Source organism: Panthera tigris, chromosome X, assembly GCF_018350195.1.
Source record: "Panthera tigris isolate Pti1 chromosome X, P.tigris_Pti1_mat1.1, whole genome shotgun sequence".
NCBI classification, from domain to species: Eukaryota; Metazoa; Chordata; class Mammalia; order Carnivora; family Felidae; genus Panthera; species Panthera tigris.
Genome location: NC_056677.1, coordinates 90731981 through 90749462, shown reverse-complemented (window position 1 = coordinate 90749462; position 17482 = coordinate 90731981). Strand labels below are relative to the sequence as shown.

The 17482-nt window shown below is 43.0% G+C and overlaps 1 protein-coding gene across 14 annotated transcripts in view; it reads right to left on the bottom strand.

Moving 5' to 3' along the window:
- Positions 1-17482, bottom strand: part of PAK3 (p21 (RAC1) activated kinase 3) — a 137738-nt gene that overhangs the window by 9825 nt on the left and 110431 nt on the right. For 13 of the 14 annotated variants that reach the window (XM_042974191.1, XM_042974192.1, XM_042974189.1 and 10 more), the window contains 2 exons: positions 13720-13857; positions 9826-10397 (listed from right to left, as the gene is read on the bottom strand). In XM_042974191.1, the coding sequence (XP_042830125.1) occupies positions 10308-10397; positions 13720-13857 (228 nt within the window). In that variant the 3' untranslated portion in view covers positions 9826-10307. Of the gene's footprint in view, positions 1-9825; positions 10398-13719; positions 13858-17482 lie in introns of those variants that run through there. The other variant, XM_042974188.1, reaches the window with a different exon arrangement.

Genomic DNA, 17482 nt, shown 5'->3' with positions numbered 1-17482 from the left:
CAACTAGAACCTGCCCAAGCCTGTCCTATACAGGACCAGGTCTCCAACAATGGCTACGGTATTATAGAAGAAACATTTTTCTGCCTTTGGACTGCCAACCAAAATTCGCTCAGTGTAGTAGCTACCGCTGAAGGTGTTACGGTGGGCCAGGATGTTTTTTAAAGGTTGATAATAATAATAGCTACCATTTCCTGAAAAGGCTAATAATAGCTGCCATTTACTGGCTATCTGAAGTATGACCAAATGAACATTTTGATAAGTTAACTTTTTGATTCTTCACAACCTTGTGATGTATTTTTGTCCTCTTTTTATAACTGAACTTAATGCTTAGAGAGAAGTGAAATGAAGTTCTAGCTCTGAGACCTAAACTCTTAATCCCATAACGGCCTAAGGGGAATCCATCATTTAAGAGATTCAAGTGAACTGACAGCACATGGTTGAATCTAGTTGAGGCAAGAGCAAAAGAGGTGGTGGGAGCCAGGATGGAGCATTTGGGGTATAGGGTTACTATTCTAGGAATGATGATTTTACTCTCATTATTTTATTTTTGGTGGGAAAACCCACTGTCCAGAGACTTCTGTGGGAGAGGAAGCGGGAGGTATGAAGATTGAGGAATCTGCCATAATATATAGCTAGACTGAGATGGAAACTACTAGAAACACACAGGTTGGCCTGCCCAAGGCATTTTGCAGCGTGAATGGAACCAGTACCGATGCAACATTAGAGTATGATGACAGGAGCTACATGAAGGGGTGTTGAGGAACAGGGGCCACCCTGGTGAACCCAAAATGATTGCCCTATGTATAGGCAGGGAGAAAAATAGGGTGAACCTATCACAATGGGCCACAGTGTATATTCCAGCCAATAGGTAATTAATGGAAAGCCACTGGACCATATGTTGGTGGACAAAGTAAATACCCCTCCAGGTAAGGCTCATTTCTTTACTCCCTAGACATTTAGAGGCTGAGGAGCCACACTTGTACTTGGCCTGACTCTGGCAGCTGCAGGTGCCACCTCAGCTGTACCCAAGCACCATGACAATGATGAACAACATCATTAAAAATTGTTAGTTACAAGGTAGGGTTGGGGGGTAGAAGTCTCCTTCAATTGTGATGCCAAGATGGTGAACGAAAAGTTAGCGCTAAACCTGATGACCTGGGGGCGCCTGAGTGGCTCAGTTGGTTAACCATCCATCTCCTGATTTGGGCTCAGGTCATGATCTCACAGTCCTGAGATCCAGCCCCGTGTCAGACCCCATGCTGGATGTGAAGGCTGCTTGGGATTCTCTCTCTCTCTCCCTTTGCCCCTCCCTTACTCTCTCTCTCTCTCCAAACAACGAAAAGAAGAAATCTGAGGATCTGAGAAAATGAAAAAAACTGAAATGGGTACATGGCATCTTATAAATCATTAAGCCTATGACCAAGTGCTGGGCCTCACCTCTACCGTCAGCGGAACAGTGCCGCCTGGAAGGTCACAGAGAGAGGATAGGCTCAGCACAACCCACATTGTGCCTTGCATAGTATAGATATTAGTGCAGATGACATCAAGGCTTTGGCTTCTTTCATAACCTATCAAGTGCTATCATTGCTATACCATTTGAAGGAGGGCCTAAGGTACATATAATAACCTTCAAAATTATACAGATGAGTTAGCAAAGATCACAGGAATGTAGCATGGAGCCAAATAAAAAGGGCGGCTTTGATTCTAGAATTGATGCCTTTGCCACTCTTATGAACACTAATAAAAGGGAAATGTTCTGCATTACAGATATTTAACCTGGTACCATGGGCTAATTTTGAAATTAATATATATGCCTGTGCCATTGGTAAACACATCAGTCTGCGTGGAATCCATAGAACTCTGCCACGGGCGAGGCAGCTTGCACGCAATTGAAAAATTCATGAATGTAGCCTCTTGCACCAACCTCTTGAGATTGTCTCCCAATGTGGGGGATAAAACCTTTATTCGGGATTTGGTAATATGGGCCTGCACGCTAGGCAGTATTTATATCATTTTGATGTTAGATATGCTGGTGTTGTTGAGATTGATGGTAACGTATGGAATCCAGAGAGTATTTAGCCAAAAGAGAGAAGACTCTAAATTACAGATGAATAACAAGATTGGACAAGATTGTCTTTTCCACGGTCAAGTCCTATGAAAGAAATACCCTGATAGCAGATTATGACACATGCACTTCTGCTTCAGGTAAAAAACAGTTCACCAAACACAACACACCCCAAATCAGAAAATAATCATTGCTAAAGGCAGTAATGGACCAATAAATACCAGGGATAAAAATCTTCTTGAGGGGGAATGGTTTCGTAATCCCTGTTCTCTACTTGAAAGCTAGGGGAGTAACTGTATCATTTAAGTGATTAAAAAGTGTTTTTGAATTATGTCCCACAACCTCTTAAATATGAACAGGATTTAACTACCATTTGCTAATGCCTGCTTCAAAAGTTTAGAAAGAAAATGTGGAAAACGCGGTGGGTCTCATTTGTGCCCTATTGCAGGAGTTCAGGACATAATGTCAAGTGCTGTAGTACAGCACTGTAAGAACATGACATTCCCCTCCCCTATTTTATAACTTAAAATATTTTTTTTTAATTTTTGAGAGAGTGCGAGCGGGGAAAGGGCAGAGAGGGAGAGGGAGACACAGAATCCGAAGCAGGCTCCAGGCCTTGAGCTGTCAGCACAGAGCCGGATGCGGGGCTCGGACCCATGAACCGCGAGATCCTAACCTGAGCCAAGTCAGACGCTTAACCAACTGAGCCACCCAGGTGCCCCCGGCTGTACAATTAAAAGTTGCTTCTTGTTAGGAATTTTATTCTCACGTGACACCATAGGCTGATGAGCCAAACTGATCGATGCCCGTGGCGAAGGACTCATAAGCAATGATATTTGAGTTCTCTGCTTCCCCTGTGAGGCCTCAGAAGTGCCTGAAGAGAGAGCGGGGAGTCCTACTACCTAAAGGGGAATTAAATTAGCGCAGAACTTCCTGATACCAAGATGATTGGTGGTTGGCATTGGTACCGGGTTAGGGTATGCCATCCAGCTCGCATCCTATCTCCCTGCCATGACCTCTGAGATGTCATGATGGAGGTATCATGTAGTCTGTTGCTTTTCTTATTGGAAATTTTATCAAGATAACTGGAGATCCACATGCAGTTACAAGAACTAATACGGAGAGATCCCGTGCACCTTTTACACAGTCCCGACCCCCCCAAATGGTAACAGAATCTGTTGCTTCTTACTTTATGGGAATATATATGCCTAGGAAATAGGACCAGAGTACTCTGGTTAAAACATTAAAGTACATGTATAATGGAGCCAAACTGCCAATTTCCTTTTCACTCCAATGTGGGCTGCTAGGGAGAACATGGAAAACTTACAGGCGTGATTCCATGTGAAAAACCATGACTCTGAGCTGTTCCACGTGAAACCAGATGGACATCCGGGGTCTGAGTTAGTTGGCGGCAGAATCTTCAGGACATTTCCTGCATTGCTCACAAGGCCGGGCGTTTCCCTGCCTCTAACCGGTGAACTAGGTACAACGGCCAATGCCAGAGGGGTAGGCAGGAAGGGTGACAGAAGACAGAAGCACCAGCTCGTTGATGTTTGTCATTTTTATTTGCAATACTTTAGGTCCAAGTTTCAAACTGCAATATTTTTACACTCAAGACACAGTCATGCACAATCCATATTTCAATTTTCTATTGCTTCAACCACAATTTAAAATAACAATATTGGAAACAAAAAGTCATTAAAAAATCAGAAGCTGAGGTCAGAAGGATGGAACCATACCATCAGCAGGTCTACGAAAGAAATAACTTACTTAAAAATCAAACAAACAAAAAGACCATAAATACCTTTAATCCAAAGTTACAGAAGAGTTGCACTACACATGGGTTTACAAATAACACATTTTAACAAAAGTAATGCACAACCAAATGAGATACAATTCTGATAAAGAATGAAAATATAGATCCTCCTCAACTTGTTTTGTCTGGATATGATGAGTATAATCCCAGCAGACATCAGTACCCTGTGATCTGACTCCTCCCGGCTGATGTACTGAGATTTAAAACTCAACCCACTAATGGTTACAGGATTCTGTGAAAGGTCTTATCATCACTAATGAATATAGTATATGCGGGTCCATAAAGCACACCACACACAAGCACACATACTGAACTTGAGTTTCGCACTCAGGGCTGGTTGGCACTCTGCTATAGGCAGGGCATTGGGACTAACGAACTTCCGGTTTTCCCTCTTTCCAGCAGTATACTCATACACCTGGCCGATCGCTGTGGGAGTTGTCATCAGAAATGCTCTCTTTGGTTCCCAACAAGTTGATTTGTCAACACTCCTTAATGCTAATAGCGTGTGCTCACTTTTTCATTTCTTTCTCTGCAACCTGCAAGTGCTTATGTCCATTCTGAATAGTCCCAGCCATTAAAATGCATGGGTTCTGCCATCTTGTGCCCTTTACAAAGTAAACTCTATAAAGACCAGCATTGCTTCCTAGGAAAGGAGAGGCCCAAATGTAGCTGTGTTCTAGCAAGTGTGACAGTGCATTTCTGTTCTAGTAGCAAATACTGGCCACAGCTTAATGAAAATCAGAGTTTACATATAGAATATATGGAAAACGAAAACTGGGAACACACCACAGAAAAAGGACATCAAAAACAAAAACAAAACAAAACAACTGTGAGGATTTGGAAGGCTGCCGCAAGTTTTATCAACGTTCCCTAGTATTATTTGCATTTATTTGAGGCTTTCATTTTCCCTATCATTTGACATAGTTCTACTGTTTAACTGCCACCTAAGAAACCCAGGCTTAAGCATGCGATATTTGCCATCATTTGAGCAGGCTGAATTTGCAAGGCAACTTAAGGTGCCATAGAAAGATAGGACTTTTGGAAAGACCTTGGGGTCATCTAGTCCGATACCCTTATTTTACAGATGAGGGAATAGCCATGAAAAGGTTAAGTGACTTGCCCAAGGCCACACAATAAGAGTAACACAGCCTACATTAGAATCCAGGCTTCTTTACTCTTAGGCTAATACTACATCTGCTTGATTCTGTGTAATTGCTGTTGATTTCCTCTTAGGTGTGAAATCAGGCGAACATGGTACCCCCCTTACTGCTGGTAGGTGTTATGGGGTGGCATTCACCTGATAGCAGCTTCCAAAGGAGACTCTGATGGCACCAACCAGCTTCTAGAAGTTTATCTCGCAAGTCTGACTGTATGACGTGGCAGTAAATGCTACTTGTAATCATAGTATACTTGCACACAGAAGTGTGCACACGGAGGCGATATCTCAGGTCCCGCATTTGCAGATTCAGTGAGATATTGTCTACTATTAAGCAGACATTCCCGATGCATGAGGAGTTGGGGGATATTCATTTGGTCACTGAAGGAGTGTGGGATCAGAAAAAGAGTGGAAAAATTACAGCTAACCAACAGAAAGATTGTATCAGAAACAATTTTCTCTTAGGAAAAATTCTTTCTTAGGAAAAAAATACCTCCTTTATTTCCAAGGTACCATTTCTTCCCTTCCCAAGCCACATGCAAAAATATGTTCAGAACTGTGTGTTCACTCAAAATCCCAGGCCTATTGGCTCTCAATTTACAAATGCTGAATTTCAGTCCTCTTGCTCAGAGACTGGGAGAAGCTTGCATCCCTGGCCATGCCTGTGTTTAACTGAATACTAACTGCAATACTAGCTCAGAAAAGGACCGCGAGATTCAACTGGGGATGGCAGGGTTAGGACGCCCGTAAGTACTTTTTATGTTGAGAATGGCCAATGGAAAGTGGGTTCTCTAGGTATAAGGTCTGCTCTTGGTGAAACTGAATAACATCTGAGACCACTACCCCATTATAAAACTCCTCACCTAAGATTTCTTCGGTGAGTTTGGAGGAAAATTCCTCTCTTTGGGTAGAGGGTCTCCCTTTCGCTCCTGAAAAACGACAGTATTTACTGCATACAGCCTATAAACAGGCAGGACAGAAAGCACATGGAAGCCATCTCAAGCTAAAGCTAACAGGACTGGAACTGAAGGCCAACAGGCAACGGCAGTTCTAAACATTTGTCTTAATGTTTTCCTTGTTGGCTTTTAGGTACAAGTCATAACTTCCATTGAAATCAAAGGGACTGGTTCACTGGTCACAAAAAGAAGAATCCCTACCCAAGTGATATAACATCCAGTCAGACAAGGACAGGGTGGGAGCTGGGGGATTGATCCTTCTTTTCTTCCACATTCAGCTTGAAAATCTGCTAAAAGTCGATCCAGAAAGGTGACCCCTGACCCAGATGCTTTCAAGGGGGCTAATCACATGTCACCCCTCCAATTTCAAGTAACCACAACAGAAGCCTCCATGCCATATCCAAGTGGAGGGCAGCCACTTTCAAAGCAGAAGGATGGGTGTGTTTGGAGTTCTAAGAGCGACATCTCCCTAGCTTCAACTTACAGATAATAGCCCCCTAAGAAAGCACGTGCCATACCCGAGCGTGTGCCAACCTCAGCACCCAGGCAAATATAAAGCCTATGGAATAACTGTAACTAGCAAATATGTGTGCCCTGCATGCTCTGGGCTCTGGCCAGAAGGCATCTGCTCCTGGCATCTTTTCTATGTCTCTATAGTTCCCTTTCTGATGTTTATTATAAAGCAATATTAGAACAATATCAAAGAAAATTTTGAAAGAAAAAAATGTTTTGCATAATCCCACCACCCTAACACAACTGATTCAATGGTCTGTGTTCCCAGTCTTTGCCCATTATGCACAACTTACTTTTTACATAGTTGTAATCCCTGTTTACGCTATTTAAAAGTGATTTTATAGATTTCTCTCTGAGAACTGGCAGCCTCATTAGAAATAAACAACCCACTGCGCAAAGGAATATAGTTATTTACACGATCTTTGAGCTGAGAAATATCCTTTATAGACAAACATCTCAAACTATCAAAACAGTTATACAGACGACAGGAAGCAATTTCATATTTGTTTTTTTAGCAATGGAATGTGCTTCACGGGGGAGGGATTGATGTGGGGATCAGGTGGTTAAACTCAACATCGGGGTGCAATCCACAAGCCTGAAGAAATCTGAGTAACACAATTAAAGAATAAATACTTGAGTTAAATCTTCTTATGTGACTTGGCCATCCAGTAGCCAAAACGGAACATGGACACACAAATATTTACAATGACACATAGACGAGATCAGCAAGAACGAAGTCATTACCCAGCATGGTGACTGATTTGGGGGGGATTGTGTCATCCGAGAATCTTCATGGGATTATGACAACGCACCGGATCCTTGCTACAACATTAACGTTCTTTTCTTTTCTTAAATAAATAATCTCTACTGTGCTTCTCACCCTTCCCTGACTTTCCCACTGCCCTATCCCTATCTCGAGACATTTTGGAATCAACATTCGACAACGTGCCCCCATTTTCTCAGGGCACACTAGCAACTTTAAAGATCTGGACAGACTCATCTGTGTCAAGATGAGCTAAAAAAAAAAAAAAAAAAAAAAAAGAAAGAAAAAAAAAAAAAAACAAGTCCAGAGAAAGAGGATAAACGATTAACCACCTGGAGTCCAAGTTGTTCAAGTGCACCCAACGTGAATCCTTCAGCATCTTTTTTGGCAGGAGAAACGGCTTCTCACTAATACTTATTAGAAATATACGTAATTCTCCAACATGGGGGAGGGTCTCTGGAAGCTGTTCTCGTTTAAAATCTACATAGATATAAATTGGTAAGAGTAAAGCCTACTGCGATATATTACCATAAAATCTTGGTCCGATGGGATGTGGTGAAGAAATCTGGCGGCTCGTTGTGAATATGCAGGATTGAAAGCATAAAAGAACAGCCATTTCTCTGTCTACAGTGATCTGAAGGATCACTGCTCCAGGCCTCTCCCCACCCAAAAGCCTTAATGACATCTAAGGGGCACTAATCAACAACTAGGGCTTCCCAACCAGGTGTGTGGTTGTCTCCACTGGCAGGGCATAGTTAACGTACTGAATTCGATTCACACCCCAGGTATGGTTTCATTGAATTCCCTGGCACTATGAATGAAACATTAAAACAAATATTTAACTTTAAATGAAATAAAAATTAAGGCCTCTCTCTCTCTCTCTCTCTCATTAGAACAGTGTGGCATTAAAAATTTCAGGCCCACCCACCTTTTTGCAAAGTATAACACAGCATGCTTCAAATGAATGTTGCTATTTGATTTTCTTTTCACATTTGTTGTTTTATCTCACTGTGGCTATTTTCCAGGGGGTCAAGCCCCTCCCAAATGTTATAGTAAAAAAAAAAACAGTAGGAAAATAGGAAATCCACCAGTGGTGCCATTTCCTAAACATAAACACGCACCCTATATGGTTAGCAGAAATTCTCTAAAGAAAGTGCTTTCGTTTTAAGGAATGGACGGATGGCTAGATGGATAGATGTACCTTGGCAAAGAGGAAGAGAGGCCCATGTCATTCCCTTTCTCCCTCTTGCTGAAGTAGACAGGTTCTCTTCAGAGTCTTGATATATTACAAATCAAGAAGCCTTCCGTAGCACAAATTGTTAGCTTTTCAAAGGTTTGGAGAAGCAACTTTGCAAAATTTATAAAACTGACAGTACATTTGAAAGAGAAGTATATATTTTGTTTCTACGCAGACACCGTCCAGATATTTTTCTGCTCTCAGAAGATTCAGGAAGTGCCAACTGGTGACTTTTTAGTAAGTAGATACATGGTGAAATAATAGTCAAATTTTCGTGCTTTTCCTTAAGCCACAAAAGGAAACCAGTTGGAACTGACACTTCTCAGGATAGATGATTGCAAACCCTAATTACTTTTACTTGAGAATTTCCAGATCTTTATGAACAAGTTTTTGAGATTCAAAAGCGCAAAGGACAAAGTATGAACATACTATATCCTGAAACAGAAACTGGCGAGACAGAGGGAAAATGGGAACAAGTACTTAGAGCCAAATATTGATTGGGGTGTAGTTTTCGCGGACCTCCCACTTCTGACAGGGTCGAATACCTAAAATATCTCTGTTCTCCAGATCCTATGAGGAATTTTAAAAACGTTATAAATTTTCACGTGATTTTGATCATAAATGTTGAACAAATGTTGGCTAATGGGTCTGTTTCCTCCTAATGCACCTATTTTCCGATGGCCTATGTTCCACAAGCACAAGGGGGGATTAAATTAGGTACCTTTAGTTTTGTTTCCTTCTGCCCAACAAAGATCTAAGTATTGTACACGCATTTTGCTTTCCTTTTGGCTCTCAGAGAAAGTCCCATCTTTGTCTAAGTATGACTTCTCCTGCCAGGATTTCCTAGGTTGAGGACCTGGAGTCACCCAACAGGAGAGTTCACAAGGCTTGGGGTGTCCTTTCTCAGGTTATCGTGAAGACGAGCAAGCTGGTTTCTACAAATGATACATCAACTACCTCTCTTAAGCATCATCGTGAAAATGTGACAGGATTTCACCGTTTGCGCTTTATATTTAGAGATGCAGTTTTTAAAAGCCCTTCCTGAACACACATACTCCTCTCTGCTTTTGGAAACATGCCTTCAAAGAAACCTTTCCCAGTACAAATGCAGAAAAACAGGTACGCAAACCAAGCCACCACTATCGAAGAAGAATGCAAAATCGCAACTCTATTAGGGCATGGACTTCCACATGGTCACACAGTATTTGCTCTGGGGTAATTTTTTTTGTTTGTTTTGTTTTTGTTTTTTGTGGTTTTTTTGTGTTTTGTTTTGTTTTTGCTTTTCATTTTTTGCTTGCTTTAAAAAAAAAACGTTTTGACATCTTTTTTTTTTTTTTTTTTTTTTCCTCTGGACACCTCATGACAGTGCAAGTGAAGAACGTCACATTTGGGTAAGGAGTTTTGAAGGAGGTTCGAATGCAAGAGGGACTACTCTCTAACTTAAAAACGAACACGACACTATGAAGAGGGAGTGTGCATCTTTGAGAAACCTTGTTTTCTTCAAAGCGAATGCACAAAACGAGGGGATTCACTACTGGCTCTTTCGCTTCACGGAAGAAGTGGCCACTTCACGGCCGCTTCGACATTGCTGCCCGGTTCGGGCTGCGATTCAGGCTTACAAATAAATTACATAATCTGAGGGAGTAGGAAAAAGGCTTATAAGAAGTTTCTAGTCATTGGAAAGTTAAAGAACCCCCACCCCCACCCCATTTGACTGTCTTTGCTTCCCTCTTTCCTGCCGCAGAGTTTCACAGTTCAGTCTTACTCAGGAGGGAGATGGTGTGGGGTAAGGCTTGCAGTCCTAGCGGCTGCTGTTCTTAATTGCTTCCTTCGCAGCGATAATCAGAGGAGTCAGGCTGGAGAGAGGCTTGGCTAATTTTAAAAATGGATGCTGCAAAAGGGAAACAAACAAACAAACAAGAGGAATTACTGGTCTATTTCCCTCCCACAAGTATATTACTTTTACATTCTCAAGCGGCCCTTTCTTCGTTCAAACGCACTTTGAGTGTCCAGTGAAACACCGTGAAAGATAATGAAGTATCTTTATTTCATTAAAGCTAGCACCAGGTTTTGTTCCTCAGATGTTCTGGTCATTCAGTGTCATGAAACGCTCCGGCAACTGACGGGCCGAGCCAGAAACTCAGAGGAGGGGGTCTCATAAAAAAAAAAAAATCTCACTGGGCTTGCAACAGTCTCGATTTCTGATTTTCCCCAACTGATGCATTTATCTGGAGCAGCTCTCAGGTTGGAAGAAGTGACCTTGGTGGACCTTGGCCCTGAAACCAGTGGTTTCTTATCTGCTAAACCGCATCGCCGTGCCTCTATCATTCCTCTCTTGGCCCCTCTGCAGTACTTAATACAAATGAATATCCCTTCCCTCTTTGAAATGTTTTCCTCGTTGGCAGCCTGTGATGTTCTACCATCTTGGTTCTCTTCCATGTGTATGCTCACTGACTCTTCCTCCTCTGTCTTCTTCCCTGCCTTCCCTCCCTTCTCTCACCTCCCACATACCAGAACTCCGCTTTCATCATGTTCTTTTTCTAACTCGATTCCTTTGAGAGCTCACTTTCTTTCATGGTTTTGACCTCTTATCAGCTTTATGGGGATGACTCCCAAAGCAATCTGGAGTGACCTGACCTCTTTCTTGCAGACAGGTCCTACTTCTCCAATTGCCCGCTGGGTATTTCCTTCCCGATGTCCTTCTGTCCCCTTGAATTCAACATTTAAAAACACATGTTAAGGCCCCCCAAACAGGGTACACTTGCGTGATGTAAGCCACAGAGGCTCTGGAATCAGCCCACCTAGGTTCAATGATCTCCTCTGCTTATTACAATGGTTAGATGAAGTAAGTGACCGTTCCTTTTAAGCTACATAGAGGCAAAGAAATGCTAGCCAGTGTATTATCCTCCATCATTTTTGCTTTTACTGAATGCTGCCACTGGTTCGATATTCTGAAGTCACTCTTGTCTTCTTCTGCCTTATGTTCTACATGCAATCGGCTACCGAGTACTTTTTTAATGCCTTTCACAATTATCTCTCACCTTCGTAATTCAGGCCTAATCAACTTAATCCTGAACTATAAACCTTAGCTCCTCCTCCACCTTCCTGCCGCCATTTTTTTTCCTGTTGCTAATTCTTATTGCACACTACCAGATTCATCTTCCTAAACAAAGCTGTCACCATGTGACCCTCAGATATGTTCAGTGTTTCCCCACTGGCTACAGCCCAAATTCTATAGACTGGTGTTCAAGGCACTCTATGGTCCTCTCTCTTACAGCTTCCTGACTCGACTTCTTTACTTCAACTATATGCTTCATTTTCTGTTCCTTTCATTAAACCTTGTCTCCATGCCTTTGGTCACACTATAATCCTTCCATCTGAAATCCCTTCCCCTGTTCACCTTGACTATTTAAAACTGCTCTGCTCTTCAAGACTCAGCAGAACTCCTTCCCGTTTGTCAGACACTTTCTGGTCCCCGTAACCTATAGAAGTTGCTCGCTAATCAACCACAGCATTTATCGTTTGAATAGCCACCTGGTTTCAATAAGTCTGTAAAAACACCTCGTGTTGTTTTTTGCAAATACTCAAGGACATTGTGAACTTCTGGCGAGCAGGAATCATGCCTCTGAGACGTATGTATCACCCACTGCAGTTAAGCCTTGCAAAGGGGAGGTGCTCAAAAAATATCAGTTGATGGGCAGAGACTTGACTTAGGCCACAAAGGCACACAAATACAAGACCTGTGTCTCTTCTCAAGCATTCTAGAGGCGGGTGAATGCCATGCGTCTCTCTCTTTTCTAGCCTCTGAAATGGGCAATGAGAGGCTAGAGTCAGAAAACAATGTTCTGTGGAGTTAAGGCAATACATGTGAGGCGCCGTGGGTTAAATAGAGGGTCGGTGAAGGGCCATTGCAGATTTGACATGTGCGGCCTTAGGGCAGCCTGTGAAATGCTCACAGGTAGCAGAAAAGAGAAGGTGTAGCCTCTTTGAGAAACCAGTTTATCCCAGGTGTGATCTGGGTTGAGGTGGGATATATTTTCCCCCGGGGTGTAGCTCTCTGTGTCTGCAGGGGGTTCAGAAGCAACGGGAATGCTTGTGTTTCTTTTTCTTTCTTTCTTTCTTTCTTTCTTTCTTTCTTTCTTTCTTTCTTTCTTTCTTCTCTTTCTTTCCTTCCTTCCTTCCTTCCTTCCTTCCTTCCTTCCTTCCTTCCTCCCTTCTTTCCTTCCTTCCTTTCCTTTCTTTCTTTCTTTGCCTAGAACAAACTTGGTCTGTGGTTAACACACAATATAACCAAGGGCCGCACCTTTTTGTTTAACTGGATTAAGTGTTCAAAGTCACAGAGAGAATAAGTAGTCACTGTTCTTTGACATTACGGGGCTTGACACGTGTCCCTGAGGCCCAGTCCCCAGCGATGAAGGTATATGTGTAGTCCTGGGCATGTGTTCCTCCATCAATAGAAGTACGTCTTTTTCTCTAAACTGGTTTGTGGGTTTGTGTGGTGGAAAGTCTGACAATCCAGGGCTCAAATCCCAGTTCTGCCACTCGATGGCTGTGTCAGCCTCAATTTCTACATCTGTGACACAGGATAATAACACCTACCGTATGGAGTTGTTTTAAGAATTGAATGAGATAATGTATGCAAAGAATGTGGCAGGGAATTGGTACTAATGACCATCGGTTATGCTAATTCCCTGAGAGCCTTGAAAAGGGCAAGTGGTCACAGAGGCACTCATCACTGGATGGTACTCACCCAGGCAAGCAGGTGCCTGCCATTTGCCATCACCAGCCAAGGGGCTTTGACCAGTAAGGTATTAGAGTAGCGAGCGCCATGGAAACAACTGCATAGTTACGCAGAGAATTACCTCTGGCCAAGGGCACCTGCGTACAACATCCAGGGGCACCAGTCAAGCTTAGAACAAGACGGCAACCCCAGAGGTTCACAGTTTTCTTCTGTTCCTTGCAAAATAAGACTCCAGGAAGAACAAAAGAGATTTACAGATTAAAGTGCCAACTTCTCAGAAGAAAGGCAACATGCCAATCAATCATGTATTAGATGCATGCCTCTATTTCTGTGCCTGTGGTCTAAAACCAAATGGCTACGGCCCAACTCGAACTAGACATCTCTTGACACGGCTTCCCTTACTGTCACACATTGAGATGGAGAAGCTCAATGTAATGACTCTCTCTTTGTAATTGTCCTGTTTTATTTTCACCTGCAAAAGCTCCTTGGCAGATCCCCTCCTGTCCACATCCATCTCAAGACAGCGGTTTAAAAAGTCACGGAACACAGCCGACAGTCTCTCAGGATTCTGGAGCTCTGGAGTCCCATTAGTGGCTATCAGGTATAATGCCTACAGAGATTTAAAAAAGAAAAGAAAAGCAAAGAAAAAAACAGGAAGATCCATTCAGCACTGACAAATGAGGATCGTGAGTTGGCACGGAAGGTACGAATCCAGCTTCTTCCAGTTTATACTCGCGGTCTGAAAAATTCCATTTTAGAACATGACACTGACATGTATTTCAAAGTTTCTCTACCAGTTAGAAATCACTCCTCTCGGCAGTGACTGAGGTGACAGTGAGGGGCTCCACCCCCCAAAATTTGGAAATAAGGTTAAAAGGTTGTCCCTCGGAGAGTTAAGTCAGTAAAAATCCAGTTATAATGAATGTGTGATTAACCACCTAGGAAATGAAGCCAAGGGGCTGCCTGGGAAACCGTGACTCTAAAGACTTGGGGAACACGCACACACCCAATCACGTTGACCTGGGTACAACCTCCAGAAGGCACTGTTGTAAAAGTGACTGCAATTTGCTCAGTGTTTATCTTGTTTGAAGAATATTTGTGAGGGGCGCCTGAGTGGCTCAGTCGATTAAGCATCTGAGTCTTGGTTTCAGTTCAGGTCACGGTCTCCCGATTTCGTGAGTTTGAGTCCCGTGTCGGGCTCTGTGCTCACAGCATGGAGTCTGCTTGTGATTCTCTCTCTTTCCCTCTCTCTCTGCCCCTCCCTCACTCGTGCTGTCTCTCTAAAAATAAATAAATCAACTTACAGAAAAAGAATATTTGTGAGCATCCCAGGGATGAACAGAGTACATTACAGAATTAGAGAAGCACAAAGAACCACAGAGATGGTAGGGCCTCAATGCGAAGTAACTGGTGAGACCCATGGACTCCAGTACTTCTGCCCTATGGCAGATGTATCCCTGTACATTTCAATTAGATTTCCTGTGAAAGTCTACGTCTAATAAGAGAAAATATGAGAAAACTTGGCATTAGTACTCCTGGAACCTGACGATCATGGATCCTACTGTAAAATAGTCGCTAATATATTTCTGAGATCTTTGTTCTGTAAGGCCACCACCACTGAGAGGCGTCTACCGACTGACTCATGGTGTGCTGACAGAATCAAGGGCCTAGCCTTCAGGGAGAGAGCTGGACCCGGGTCCCTGATTAATTCACAAAGGTAAACCCATCTTTTGAAGGCTCATGACAGCCAAAAAAAAAAAAAAAAAAAAAAGGTGGTTGTTCCTCATGCCTCCTGTAAGCAAACAATTCTAGAACGCTACGTATGTATCAGGTAGTGTATTAGACACTGGATATCCAAAGATGAATATGAGAATGCCCTGCTTTCAAAGATCACACAATTTGGTAAGGGAGAGAGACATAAATAGCTACAATACAGTGGGACGAGAGCTAAAGGAGGGAGATAGCAAGTGTTGTGTAAATACAAGGAGGAAGCAGTTTACCCTAGAGCTCAGAGGAAGCTTCACAGTGGAGGTTGGCATCTGAACAGGGTTTTGAAGGATAAGTAGGAGTTTTCCTGCAGGTATTGCCACCAGGGTTATGTCTGCCTATGTGACCAACCCCCTAACTATGATGAAGACATGCTCCCTCCTGAACTTGCTTGGGCTTTCGTGGCAAATAATTTCCCCCTTATCTCTTTCTTCTTTGCCCACCATGGCTCCTAACATAATTAGAAGTATTTTTATAAAAGTCCTTTCCTGGGGACACGTGAATGGCCCAGTTGGTTAAGTGCCGACTTCGGCTCAGGTCACGATCTCGCGGTCCGTGGGTTCGAGCCCCGCATTGGGCTCTGTGCTGACAGCTCAGAGCCTGGAACCTGCTTCAGATTCTGTGTCTCCCTCTCTCTCTGCCCCCCACCACCCGTTGGTGCTCTGTCTCTCTCTCTCTCTCTCTCAGCAATAAATAAACATTAAAAAATTTTTTTAAAAAAGTCCTTTCCTGGACCAGTTTTCATCAGCTGGTAAAGACATCTCTCCTCCTGCCTAGAAACCTCCACAAGTGTACTTTAGAAAGGGTTAGGGGACGCCTTGGTGGCTCAGTCAGTTGAGCATCTAACTCTTGACTTCAGCTCAGGTCATGATCTCATGGTTTATAGGATCAAGCCCTGAGTCAGGCCATGTACTGACAGTGCAGAGCCCGATTGGCATGCTCTCTCCCTGTCTTTCTGCCCCTCCCCTGCTTGTGCTGTCTCTCTCTCAAAATAAATAAATAAACATTTAAAAAGAGAATGGGTTAGGAGGGACTGTTTAATTCAATGGCTGTCAACCGACAGCATGCATCAGAATCACCTACAAGGCTTGTTAAAACAGATTCCTAGGTCACCCCCGGAGTTTCTGAGTCAGTAAATCTGGAGGGGGGCCCAAAGAATTTGCATTCAAACAAGTTCCCTATAAATGCTGAAGCTGCTAGTTCCAGCACCACACTTTGAGAACTGGTTTAACCCACACGGGTAATTAAAGCAATGGGCTAAACTAGAAGGTCCCAGAAGTGCTTGCACATGGGAGTCACCTGGAGAGGTTTAAAAGATCCCCACGCCCAGTTCTCACCCCCAAACCAATTAAGTGAAAATCTTTGGGGGTTGGAACAGGCATCGGGATTTTTTAAGCTCTCCAGGAGACTCCAATTTGTAGCCAACACTGAGAATCACTAGCCAAGGACTTGTGGCCCCCTTAACCCAGAATCTCTGAATTGTAAGTTCACCAGACACGAGAGCCACAGAATCCCACAGAGTGAGATTCCCTTACATGGTGATGACCGAGAATTAAAATGGCACAAGTTTCTATACAGTGCAATGAAACTTTTGCTTTCTCACTCAGTACATTAAAAAAATGCCACATGAAATACAACTCCCTCTAAACCCACACCTTGTTTCCCCCGACCCCTCAATCCTTTCTGATTTTCAATTCCTTCACTGATGAACAGCAAACGCAGAGGGGCAGCTATTGAGACTTCCGTGCCAAAATACAAGTCAGCTGCAAATCTAATCTTGACTAATAAAATAAAACAAAATAAAATAAAATAAAATAGTGTGAAAAAGGAATGTGTTTGTAAACTGCTTTTAGGAAATCATCAACTGGGCTGAAGTCAAATGGTGCTTGATCACAGCAGATATATTACATGGAGTTCAAACAGGGTGTTTTAGTTCGCGGACGATTAGTGCTTCAAGCACCTGTCCTCACAAACCATCTTTGTTCCCTTATTCAGAGAAAATTGCTTACCATGCACCTTACAATTTGCTGCCTCCTCCTAAAACTTTCTTATTTCCGCTGGCCACAATTCCGCTACACTCACTGTCCTTTGCTTGCCTTTTTCTGCTCTGTGAGCCAAGCCAGGTCCTAAACACATGCCCACACACACACACACACACACACACACTTTTCTTCCTTTCCACCCTCCCTAGGTCTGCCTGCATGCTACATGGTTTCATTTCCCTACCTTTCTTTGACCACTGTGGCTCAATACAGTTTCCTCCACATAATCTCCTGCCTTACAAGTACACATACACTTCTGCCCAAATCCTTCTCACTTCTCTTTAGTCCATGCCTCATTACCTCAGGAAACGTGTGCCCCTCTTTCTATTCATGAATTACAAAATGGCCTTCATCAGGGTTGTGCAGCATGAGTAGGGTTGGTGATACACCGGAGAAAGGGAGAAGAAAGTTCAGGAATCTGAAAGG